Source organism: Patella vulgata, chromosome 5 (assembly GCF_932274485.2).
Source record: "Patella vulgata chromosome 5, xgPatVulg1.2, whole genome shotgun sequence".
NCBI classification, from domain to species: Eukaryota; Metazoa; Mollusca; class Gastropoda; family Patellidae; genus Patella; species Patella vulgata.
In genome coordinates this window covers 57,281,288-57,294,484 of record NC_065883.2, presented here as the reverse complement: position 1 = coordinate 57,294,484, position 13,197 = coordinate 57,281,288, and the positions used below count along the sequence as shown (strand labels likewise).

Genomic DNA, 13,197 nt, shown 5'->3' with positions numbered 1-13,197 from the left:
ATTAATGGCTGACTTATGAAAATTCATCTGTTTTACATTACAGCAGGTCAATAATCTCAAAAAGAAGTTTTTAGATCGAAATTTGTATTTCCTGTGTTGCCTATTAATGAGAAGGAAAGTTTGTCAATGTAAGTGTATAACAAGGAGTAGGGTCAACTGCCTTAATTCACAGGTATTCTTCCAATGCTAAATTACAATGAAAGTGAATAATGAAAATAATGTTGTATCATATGTTAATGACAACATATGTTGACAAGAAGAGATAAAACATTTCTCACTGTCTATAATAACAGGATATTATTTGCCACCAGCAAACAGAAAGTTTGTTGTGTAAGTATGATATGCATACAAGCATACAAGTGTTATGTATGTTTCAATTATTCTTTTGCCAACATGTTGCTCATTTAGAAGATATTCCTCTGTCTGATGTCAGTAAATCTTTAGGAGAGGGAGAAATGGGGTTTAACATCCACTAACCAGGTCATTTCAGGACTAAATTTTAGAACCATGGAACTGGTTTCATCATAGAAATAGATACTGTATATATTTCTATGGTTTCATACACTTCACTTAGTAATTTCTGCCAATTCGAGTATGATTTGGACAATTGTGCATGGATTGACAGTCTTCAAGTTTTAATATGTAACAATTCGAAGATGGCTGTTATGACGTTGTGCCCGTTTCCTGGTTGATAATGTAAACATGCACTTGTTATTGCAATAAACAATGCTACTTATGATAACAGGTATTTTAACTAAAGTAAAACAAAATTATATCTGCATAAGAAAGAGCATACTCCTCGCAATGTTTCGTTTTATTAGACCTAATCCCACTTAACACTGGAGTAACGAAAGCAAATTTCTGTTCCAATTTATGACTGGTCAATAGTCTGATTAACAACCAAATACCTAACTGCATAATAATATCATTCGGGTTTAAAATAGAGCTCCAGATATGTTAACATAACGCTACGTCGTGACTCACGGAATTTATTACGCTAAATTAAACAGTGCTAAGCAGAATATTGCAGAAAAACTAATTGCATGACAAACGAGGCTATCAAAATGGCTACAATGTAAACAATACTGCTTGAAGACAAACATACTTTCGCCTTTTTTAATACCTTAAATCACTGTCAAAAGTTTAAGGAAGACCACAGGTTAAACGAAGGACTTTCATATTGTTGTACTTAAGAGAGATTTGGTTTAACGGGAAGGATAGACACAATCCCTCAAGAGCTCAAGTATCAGAAGTCAATCCAGCAGTGGCCAGAGAGGGATTTCTCGTTCAGGAATATGAAGAAAGACAAGTTAAAAAAAACAATATTTTAATCAACAGTTTATTAACACTCCATTCTTCAAAATGTAAAAAGATAACAAATAATAATTATATATATAAAGGGAAATCAGGCAAGATTAACAACTAAGTTGATGATAAAAAGTCTTTCAATATTGATCAATAAATATATCCAAATTTAGCTTAAACCTGTTAAAACAATAGGAAGTCTTAAGCATCATATTCAGGTCTTATTTTAGATAAAGTTGTACTCAAGATAAATTTGTACTTTAGCGATTTTGAGTTTCTAAATATTACCACTTCATGATATTATTATATAAATGTTTTACAATTAAACTATCTGAGATTCAATAATTATCTATCTGGTATTTCTTTAAAGTACAATTTCAACAAAAGTAAGACTTCCCAAACAACACTAAATCTACATGTATAGAAACACACACATATATTTGGCAAATCATTATATGACTTAATATAAACTAAACCTTAATACATGTACAACATTACATTTGACTTCTTTTCTTGTTTTGGGGGGTTGGATAGTCAAATGGTTAACATGTGCGCACTGTATCATAAGATCTTTCATTGAGTCAACTGGCATGGTTTTGATTCCCTGGTAGGGTCGCCTGTCCCACCTCGTGGGTTTTCCCCGTGCCTCCAACTGCTATAGACCCCTACACGCTAGCAAATTATTGAAATAAAATTGAACCGTGTGTTAGTCCCGAAATAACCTAGTTTGTATCCAGTGGACGTTAAACACCATTTCTCTCTCTCTCTCTTGTTTATATTCATGATACTTGGAACAACAAAGTAAAAATATCAACACAAATCACTTCTAAAAATGTAGAAATTATTATATTGAGCAGTATTTTACATTATATAGATATTGCATAATACCATTGATTACTATATTTATCATGATGTATTATTGAACTTATATTAAAACAAAATGTAAATTTAACACCATACAATCATTAGAGATCTTAATCTTCACACATTTAATAAAATGATTTCTTTTTCTGAATATTAGTTAGCTAATTTAAAAATTTATAAAACTATAACTAAATAAATTAATAATAATGATTTTTTTTTCTGGATATTAGTTAGCTAAAAGTAAAAATTTATAAAACTATAACTAAATAAAGCCTACAGTCTAAAATGTATTCAAATACATTGCTATCCTTGTGAAGTATATGTAGGATAACAAATAGATGAGTGCTGTTGTTGCCATGTAAGAGAATGCAAGAGCTGTATTAAATAAAATTGAATTTACTGGGTCAATAATTTAATATTTCTGGGTCATTAGCAATATACTTTCAGATATTAAGTTCTTGAGGTCAAATACATAACCTAGTTATGTATGTAAGACAGGGTCATTAAATTGCAAGTGATGCTGCATTGGCCCTAATTGAACAATTAATGTGTTTATCATCTTTGGCAATATGTGGATTGAAAGATAGAAATAAAACATTAAAAAATATATAAAAAATTGCCTAATTAAATATATTAGTTGAATATCATTATTACTAAACCAGATTAATTCAGTGGTCTTTGTCCTGCTACTACCAAGGATGTTAATATTTGTTGTTTTTTTCCATTAACTCTAATAATTGCAACACTAGATTTATTTCTAAAGCTATTTGCTTTCTTTATGTGGACCAATTATTGGTTGCCTTGCAACCTACCTGTCCAGAGTGACAACCAATGTCACATGCTCAGATTCTATTTGAGATTAGAGATTACACAACAAGGATGGATATGGTCAACTGTCATATCTTTATCCAAAAAGCAACTAACATATTGTGAGGAAACACACTTCCATTCAGAATCCTAATGAAATTTCTGTAGTCAGGTTTCCTTGAGAGTTAGGTTGACCAAAATTTTGGAAGAAGTTACAAAGAAATGAAATACATACCGTAAATATATTATTAGTAAAGACCACTAGGTCTACTCTACACACATAGCCTACTGGAGGGGATCTAGACCACTGACCATATTTAGTTTTCAAAATTATTAGGGAGCACAATTAATATCATTAAATTTATCCAGTTTGTTTTGTCTACTAGGAGAGCTTCCAAGTAATACAACTTTTTCTTTTTCGTATTATTGCTTTCTGCTTTCAAAAACTCTAGTTTTTACTTTTTAACAACCACACCAAATGCAGGTGTTCAATTAAGCCATTTTTTTAGACTCGGAGAAAGTACTTGAAATACTTTTAAGAGACAAAACAAACCAAATTTTCATGAGGCATAATGATCGAATTGAGTGGTATTGATTTTACCCTGCATTTATATCAATCAACAAAAAAAAATGACATTAAAGTTTATAAATGTTCCGGATGATTTCTTAAACAATTAACAAACTCTTTAGGATCCATCTTTCTTTCACAGATATTATGTATTGCCACGAATAATGGAAACCTACAATAAAATAATGGAACAGAAATTAAAATGCACCTAAATCAGAAAACATTGATAAAAGCATTGTGCACACAGAAAACCATCTACTTTGAGAATAGATCACACAGACTAAGTGTCAATAAACCAGCAGCTTTGTATTGTTCTCAAGCTGAGCTAATTGTAGACAGACTGTATGTGTTTCATTTCAGATAATAGTAAATACTTTCTATACACTAATGTATACTGTCATCCTGTCTAATATTGTGAGCCCTCTACAGGTCACAGTTCTTGACAGACTTGTTTTCAAATTATCAGGGATTGTGGGAAAAACCCTTTAGAAATTCAGAATATTTTTATTGCAATTCTCAATATCTTGTGAATGTGATACAGAATTTGTCAAAACTAGATCAGATGGTTCATTGGGGAATTAGGAGAAACTGTATCTAAAATATATCCTTCAGTTTACATTTTTCTAAAATTACCTGGATAAAAACAATTATTGCAGTTCATTTAGTTTGGGCAGCCATTTTGACAGAACTTCAAAGTTCGCGGGGAAAAAGGTCAAGGTTCATTTGGCACATGCGCAGTAATCTGTACTGAGAACCGTTCTCAGACTAGATAGTGTTTACACTATGAAATTTTAACCATGCCATGTCTGGCACTGTGCCGTGACCACAAAAAATTTACCTGTGTCGTGCCTGGCACGCTTAAAATTTGTAATGTAAACAGGGTTTAAATTTTTAATTTCAAGCACTATAACTTACATTACCTTATTCCTATATTTTATTATTTTTTAAAACTCACTAAAATACTTCTATGATGCCTTTTATTTCAAAAGATTAAGTTTCATTCACATAAAATTATTAAAAGATTTATTTGTTTTTAACTCTTTAGTTAAAACTGCATAAATTTCCACATATGCCAGCTCATTAGACATAGAAGTGTTGATAACTATATATGGTTGCAGGGCTTATCTTTTAATACTTTACTTCTGGTAATGGAAAATAATATGCCTTTGTTTAACACAACTCAATTCTACAAATTAATTCTGTAACAAATGTTTACCTGTTTAACATATCTTTTTCTTCCAGCATTCCATAAATTTCTTTGGCTACTAATGGACCTTGGAAACTTTGACCTTTCAAAATTTCTTTTTCAAGTTCCTTTAATGACTGCAATAGAAAAGCAACTCTAAAGTAATGAGTAAATGTTAAGTTTTATAAGAGTTGTCTATTTAGTTCCTAGTTTATTTGAACGCAGTTATGAATTAGGGCTTTCCCAAATATATACCGAGATGCAATGAAAATGCACCTCTTTTATAAAGGGATGATTTTAAATCTAGTTTGAGAGATATACTTTAATCTTCTAATTCTGAATGTAACGACATCAAGTGACTACTATAACACTGTCATGAACTTTTATAGAGACATTTAATTTTATGCAAATTTCATTTAAAATCACTTTATCTTATAAGATATACAGACCTTTGTTGATTTTACTACATTCTCCCCTAACAATCTGTTTCTACCACCATGACATGTTGCTACTAAATCAGCGATACCACAACTTTGAAAAAATGTACTTGTTTTACTGCCTGTAATACACAACTATATATTTACACTGTTCATTTAATCAAAGTATATACAATAAAACATTTACAAGCAATCTGGTTAAAACACAGATCCTATTTCCTTTCGTTTTTTATAGTTCAAAATTTCGTTTTACTTGTCTTTACTACACTAGGATCTGGAAGAGTTGTTATTTAACTCGTGTTCTGAATGGTGTCAGGGATAAGCCAATGAAACGGTCTGTTACGGCGAGCTTTAGGCGTGTTTTGCATGGAACTGTGGGTAATCCACTAGTAACATCAATGCTGATTGGTTAATCAAATGTCTTACGTCATAGGGTCAAAAGTCTGTCTTTTGACCCTAGACGTGACCTATCGCTATAACTTGTCAGATCTTCATGTAGTGTAGGCCATTGAAAGTATAAAACACGAAACGAAATATAGGTCTGTATTTTAATCTGATTGCTTTACAAGATGCATGTAGATAATAAGCAATTCTGGAGAACTACACAAGAACACATAGACAAAACAAATAATACAAGAATATAAATACTTAATTCCAGAAAAGAAATACAACTTTAACAGAAAATAGATAAGCCTACATATTTCCAGAAAAGATACATAAGTACTATCTGTACAATGTTGTCTCAATGTTTTTGAAAAGTAAAAAGAGTATAATAATCACTAGGAGAAAAGCCATCTTAAGTCTTGAATTTGATAGACATAAATGTGTCATCCATCTGTCATGTAATGGTACTGGTGATTTTAAGACAAAAAATGGTGGCAATTTACCAGTAGTTTTAGAAGTTGCATTCCAGGTTGGAAATATTTATATGTGTATGACATAAAAAATTACAAGTTTCCATTATTAATTGTACGTTTTAACTGAAAACAGATCTTTACAAACCTTGAAAGAAAACTTCAGCAAATTTTATCATTTCCATTAGACCCAATCTTTGTACTGCTGCCTTAGTATTATCCCCATATCCCATACCATCTACAATACCAGCCCCGATAGCTACAACATTCTACATTGCAAAAGTTTCAAATGTAATATTATACACAATACCAATACACATACATTCAACAAGGAAAAGAATATGTTCCACATAATGTTTTTATTCATATTAGGGATAATTTTCTTTATAATGCCACACAAAGGACTGTACCTTTGGTATAGTGGTGAGATATACTGTCCAGATCTGGTTGTATTCACGCTGTCAATTGAATTTGTATTACTAACAGAAGGTAGAAATACATTGCTATTGTGAGTCTCTCTGCTTTGAATCAGCAGGTCACATCAATAAATGATGAAGATGGCCATACGGCAATTGAACTTCAACTGTCATGATTTCTTTTACGTGAATGGGACCTCGATTTTCCGACCCATCAGAACTAGATGCTGTTCCTTGTCATGCCCTCCATCCTGCAGTCTGACTTGGGGAAACAAACCTGGAAAAACGTAATAAATTTCCTCGGCCAACACAGGATTAAAACCAGGGACCTTCAAGTTAGCGAACCAGGCACCTATTCACTGAGCCATCGCAGCTCCCCATTAGGAAAAAAGTTCTTCACATACAACACTAAAAGTTACCTTTAAAGCACCACATAATTCTACTGTATCTGTATCTTCTACAACAGAACAATGGAAGTATTGTGTTTCAAATAATAGCTTTAGTAATTCACCTATTTCTTTATCTTTACTTCCTGAAAAATATGCATAGAAGCAAAAACAATAAGAAACACGCATATATGCTTTTTTAATCATTACAAAATCTCAAAAGACAAAAGGTCCAAGGGTCTTGTACCGGTAATTGCCCATCGTTTACACAATATTTCCATAATTAAATGTTGATCTCTAATGAGCTTATTTGATACTATTTAAAGGTGTGATTTCATATAACCCGATTAGATAGATTATCTTCATTGCTCAAAACACATACCAATAGTTGTTTCACAAAATTGTTCACTGGCAACTTCTCCTGCTAAATTAGCTCCACTTAAAACACCACATGGTATAGATAAAATATCACTTATAAGACGAGAAATTAACTGTATTCCTTCTTCTGAGATTGCGAAACCCTAAACATAAACATTGAAATTTAATTTTTTGAAAATTATAGTATGTCATGTACCAAGAATCAAAACTTATTTCTGTCTCAATTTCTCAAGCATTAATAAACTTCAGTAGCAATGGAAAACATGTATGAGACATCTTTAAACTTAATTTCAGCACCAACCGATCTGGCTACCTTCCCTCGTTCGACTCTAGTATAATAAATAACCATACCTTTATTAATGAGACAGCAATGGCTGATGTCTTTATTTTACCTTGAAGTTCATTACAGATCTTTTTAACAAACTGATGCGGTAACACAAAAATAAGTATGTCAGCATCTTTTGAAGCTTCTAGTAGATTAGGAATAGCTACCTGTAATGTAAAAGTTTTTGACGGAAATTACACTCACAGCGAACACTTTTAGAGCTAGGGTGCTTGGCAACGAATCATATGCCCATAGCAGCAAAGTTGTCTGAGCAGTCCACAAAGGCACAAAGGTTGTCAAATTGTGAATCTTTCAAAAACTCTTATTACCTAGTACAGTATAATATCACTGGTGCATTGACAAGATTAATTGATATCATCAAGGGCAATAATGTTATCAGTAATTATCAGAAATAGTTGAAATTCAATAAAATAAACAATTACTAAATGCCATTCAAACAGTATGAAATTCAATAGGTTGAACTATGCATATAAATTGAATTTCAAGCAGATCAGATGTTAACTTTTGTCAACAGAGCATTCACAAGACTCTGCAATGGGAACAAAATGAAATGAAATGAGGTTATACAACAAACTAGGCTAATGAAGACTGGCATATGTCATGCAGTGTGGTATGAGTGAAAATTTGAACGGACAATGACGCTACAACCTACTTCTAATTCAAAAAGGGTTCTTTTACATGTCCTCCAACATATACATTGAACCTCTATTTTTTTTATCCTATTGAACTGACATGGGGAAATACTTTTGAAAATCCAAAGGTACTGTCTTGGCCATCATCTCGATCAAACCCGGTTAGTGAACCAGCCCAAGCCCCCCCCCCCCGCTACTCAATGAATCACGTAAGTGGCTCCAACATAGTGAACATGTGTAATAAGTAAGTAACATAAATTATTGAAACTAGATAGGCTTTATCTTTTTACTAATTTAGACAATCAATATGAATCTGAAGACCATTTTTGTTGCGAGAGTGTTCAAAAGATTATACAAAATGAACAAGAGCCATAATTCAAGATGTACTTAACATAAATTGTAGAAATACGAAGAAATTCTTTGTTTCGCAATGCACACAATGGTCGTATCAAAAGAATAAATGAGATATCTTACCACATTTTCTGGAAGTTTGATACCTGGTAAATATTTGATATTTTCATGTTCGGTGTTCACAATTTCTGTCAGTTTCCTTCCATTAAATTCTTCTTCATACATATACATTGGTACACGTTCTTTAAAATATTCGCTTCTTTCCTTAACATTATTGCCAACTATTTTAGCAATTGCTGAGCCCCTGAAAAATATGATTAGAGAATCTAATATGTTTTATCAAAATTTATGAAATAACAGTACATCATAAAATACACTTTTACATGTAAATGGCTTCGGTATTAACCAGTCTGATTAGATGGATATGATTCTGATCATTTAGAGTGTGTTTTACCCAATCAGAGCTTTGATTATAGTACCGGTACATGTACTCCCATGTAATTCAAACCATCACAAATACCCTAAGTTGTGAGGGATATCATTCTGAACATCCTCTTGTTCACTTAAAGAAAAAATATCAGATACATGTATATTCTAGTTAATAAAACAGGCATAGTCAAAGCCGCGACAAAATAGACTTGAATAATCAAGACTATCAAATAAATAAAAGGCAAAAAGAATAATATAATATAAAATATTTCAATGTCTTCACATTTGTGGTACTGAAAATTAATAAGGTTCCTAAGTTAACTAATATTAATAAAATGAAATTTATATTGCAGTTTTATTCAGCAATTTAACTTTCAATTTACGAGGTGCACTAGTATTTTATTTTTTATAAAAATGAAATGAAATGGTGTGCTATTAGAGAAATATTGTCTTGACAGCACCATGTTTCCGCTTACTTTTTGTTGAATTCCAACTGCCCTGGGTTCTTTTGCTTTAACGTCAATGTAGCTTATATCATATATATGGGACCCAGAGCTGGGAACAAGTCGCGGGAGTCCGAGTGCAGTCTTAAGTCGCGGGAGGTCGAGTCCCAATAGCTGCACCTCGAGCCTGAGTCGATTCCCAAGTCGCTGACTTTAGTACCAAGTCGAGTCAAGTCCCAAGTCTTACCAAAGCCCAAATCCCATTCAAGTCGGCAGTACATCACGACTGCCGAGTCCGAGTCGCAATAAATATTTAAAGTCGAGTCCAAAGTCGGGACATAGATGCGACTTAAGTCTGACTGATGGAACCTTGGTTTTTCTTCCCAACTACACTTCCTTGTCTGGCCTTTGTCCCACACCTGACAAGGAATTTACCATGCTGGAGAATCCTGAGGAACGTTCACAGCCAAAACCCGAAACAAACATGGGACATCGTGGTTATAGTGAACCGGCGCTTAAGCACTGAGCCATGATATGGCCGATCCCTTAGTGAGTGGTTCAAGGAGTTCTTCAATGGTTATAATTATCAAGCTGTGTGTACTAAATTACTAATGCACGTTTAGATAAAAAAAATATCAAACCCACTTTTCTGTTTATTTTTTTTTTATAATCACTGACGTGTGAACTGGATTTTTTTATGTAGCAGAGATGGAAATTAGTAAGCCCAAGTTATGGAGGAATTAAAGCACCAATTCTACGGATAATGCACGAGATAGGAATAATTAGGATATTTCTTTTAAAATAAAGGAAGAAGAAGAAACTACTAACATATAGAACAAAATAGATAAAAAAAAAGAAGAAAAAAGTATCGGCAAAAAAAGATACATAAGCCCACAGTTGTCGCATATTTATTCTTTTGTAGGTAAGCGAGCATTTACAAGATACTGATATCAATTTCATACAGATCGAATGATAACTTTTGTCGTGAAACAAGGACCAATATACATGTAATTATAGGCTTATTCGTTTTACTAATCTGAATAATGCATATAAATTTAATACAGATCGGATGATAAATTTTGTCATTAGAGTGTTCACAAGGTTTAACAAAGTGAAACCAGGGCCATAACTTTCGAAGTTATTAACGGAAATTGCTGAAATTCAATAGGTTGCTTCTTCTTCCTAATCTAAAGTATAAATTTAATACAGATCAAACGATAGCTTTTGTCTTATGAGAGTTCACGAAGGGTTCAACAAGGTGAAACAAGGGCCATAACTCTTAAAGTTATTAACAGATATTTCTGAAATGCAATAGATTTTTTCATTTTACTAATCTAAATAATATATATAAATTTAATACGTACAGATTGGATGATAACTTTAGTTGTTAGAGTATTCACAAGGTTCAACCAAGTGAACCAAGGGCCATTTAACTTTAAGGTAATTCATGTAATATTGTTGAAATTCAAATAGGCTTCTTCGTCTCACTAACGTAAATAAAATTATGGTAAACTGACTGACCATTTTTACGTAAATTTAACATCATGTTGTTATGTGCATGTGGGTTAACAGAATATTGTTGAAATTCAATAGGATTCTTCGTCTCACTAATGTAAATAATATATATAAATTTCAAAATGATCAGATAATAAATTAATGTAGACTGTAGAGAGTTCACAAGAAATTGTGAACAACGGACGGACGGACGGAGGCGACGATAATACGACCACATTTCCATGTAGGCGTCTGAAATGCAATTAAATGACAAGACTATACATCGGTTATGACCCGTCCTTGTCCTTTGACCTTCCCAATGACAACAAAGTGAAGGTCATTCTAGTTAACAATCTTTCTGTCGGCGAACTCGTTTGATCTATAAAACTAAGTTTAATTATGCAAGAAATTAAAATGTTTCAATCACAATCTTACCAATTGCCGGATCCAACGATGCATACGGATCTTGCAGACATGATTAATGCGTGACGAACGGTGGAAAATATCATCAGCGTACCTTTCGGTTCAAGCTAGATCATCCGGGCACCTGTCAATGCCGAAAACACTCGGCACACTCAGGCATCAAGCCAAAGCCAAATATTTTTTTCGAGAGAGATTAACTGAACAGATGCGGTTTAGCTACTTCATTAGATATCATATAAATTGGATGTTTTTACTCAATAATAATAATACTCTTTAATGAAAGGGCTAATAACAAATAATTCCAAATCCCCGCTACACAGTTTTTGGCGGAAAAATTGTTCACCTCGGGGTGGTGCACATTGACAATATATATAATAATATAGTATTGAAATATACTATTCAAAAAAAGTAGGGGATATTTGATTTTGGGGGCATAATACTAAAATATGCAAATGACTACGAAAAAAGTCACTATAGAACCTAACAGAAGAAACATTTCCAGTTACATGTGACGCCCAAACGCACCAATAGCTACCGCATGGAATGCAGGTGATGCTTGGGATCATCATGGGGGTCCAACCCAAGATTTGCACGACTCTGACTTTGAATGTTACAGTCATTGTGGCATTGAATTCCAGGGTGGAAACATCAGTTTAATTGTTTTAGTGACCAGAAAACAAATTTTGATATGCGTCGGCTTACCCAAAATGAAAGGTTACGTGCCCTTGGCATGCTACAGATCGGCACAACACAGGCGGTTGTGGCGCGGACGATGAATGTTTCTCAGTCTGTCATAAGCAGGCTATGGTCCAGATACCGTGATACACAATCTGTACAGGACAGACCACGCTCAGGTCGACCAAGGGCGACAACTCAAGCCCAGGATCGATTTATCCGTACCTTGGCCTTGAGAAATCGTGTCATCACAGCAAATCAGATCAGCGCTCGTCTTCAAACAGACACTGGTGTGAGAGTGAGTGGCCAGACGATTCGGAATCGACTGCATAGGGGTCACCTTCGCGCCCGACGTCCTCGCGTGATCCCTTGTTTGAGAGATCATCACATTCAGGCAAGACGTCGTTGGTGTAGGGATCGTCAACACTGGGATAATCGAGGCTGGAGCAATGTGATGTTTTCAGATGAGTCAAAGTTCACTGTTGATTTTTTGGACAGACGTAGGAGGGTGTGGCGTCGTCGAAAGGAGCGCTTCCAAGACGTTAACGTCATCAGACATGATCGATTTGGGGGTGGTTCTGTTATGGTGTGGGGAGGCATCACTGTTGCTGGAAGAACGGCTTTACATGTTGTTGCAGGGCGTGTTACAGGCCAGTACTACCGGGACAACATCTTGGCAGTCCATGTTGTGCCGTTCGCACGACGTCATGGCCGCCGTTTCATCTTCCAGGATGACAACGCAAGATGTCACAGGGCCAGGATCGTTACAGGTTACCTCCAACAACAGAACATCACCACATTACTTTGGCCAGCACTGAGTCCCGACCTCTCCCCCATCGAGCATGTCTGGGACATGCTTGGACAGAGGTTACGTCAACGTCAACAACGTCCTGCCAATGTCCAAGAACTTGCTGCTGCGTTGCAACAGGAATGGGACAATCTGGACCAAAATGACCTTAGACGTCTCATTAGGAGTATGCCACGTCGGATCAATGCTTGTTTGGCAAACAGAGGAGGATTTACCCGTTACTGACTTGGTTGTGATGCTGTGGTAACTTTGCTGTTTGACCCCGGGTATCATTTTACCCTTATAATGGTCAGTATGTGCCTTACTTAGTCTAACGATCATTTGGAATAAATAGATGAATGTGAACTTCATTTCATTTTGTCATTTGTTTCTTCGTCAGTTTCATTAGGTGACTT

At 34.3% G+C, this 13,197-nt stretch overlaps 1 protein-coding gene across 1 annotated transcript; it reads right to left on the bottom strand.

Moving 5' to 3' along the window:
* Window positions 1-1,323: 1,323 nt before the first annotated feature.
* Window positions 1,324-11,462, bottom strand: LOC126820770 (glycerol-3-phosphate dehydrogenase [NAD(+)], cytoplasmic). The gene is made up of 9 exons (XM_050548887.2): window positions 11,332-11,462; window positions 8,654-8,834; window positions 7,553-7,693; window positions 7,206-7,344; window positions 6,857-6,969; window positions 6,170-6,290; window positions 5,180-5,289; window positions 4,761-4,867; window positions 1,324-3,716 (listed from the first exon to the last, which is right to left on the bottom strand). The coding sequence occupies exons 1-9, from the start codon at window positions 11,403-11,405 to the stop codon at window positions 3,620-3,622; spliced, it is 1,083 nt and encodes a 360-aa protein (XP_050404844.1). The 5' UTR covers window positions 11,406-11,462; the 3' UTR covers window positions 1,324-3,619.
* Between the last annotated feature and the right edge of the window lie 1,735 nt (window positions 11,463-13,197).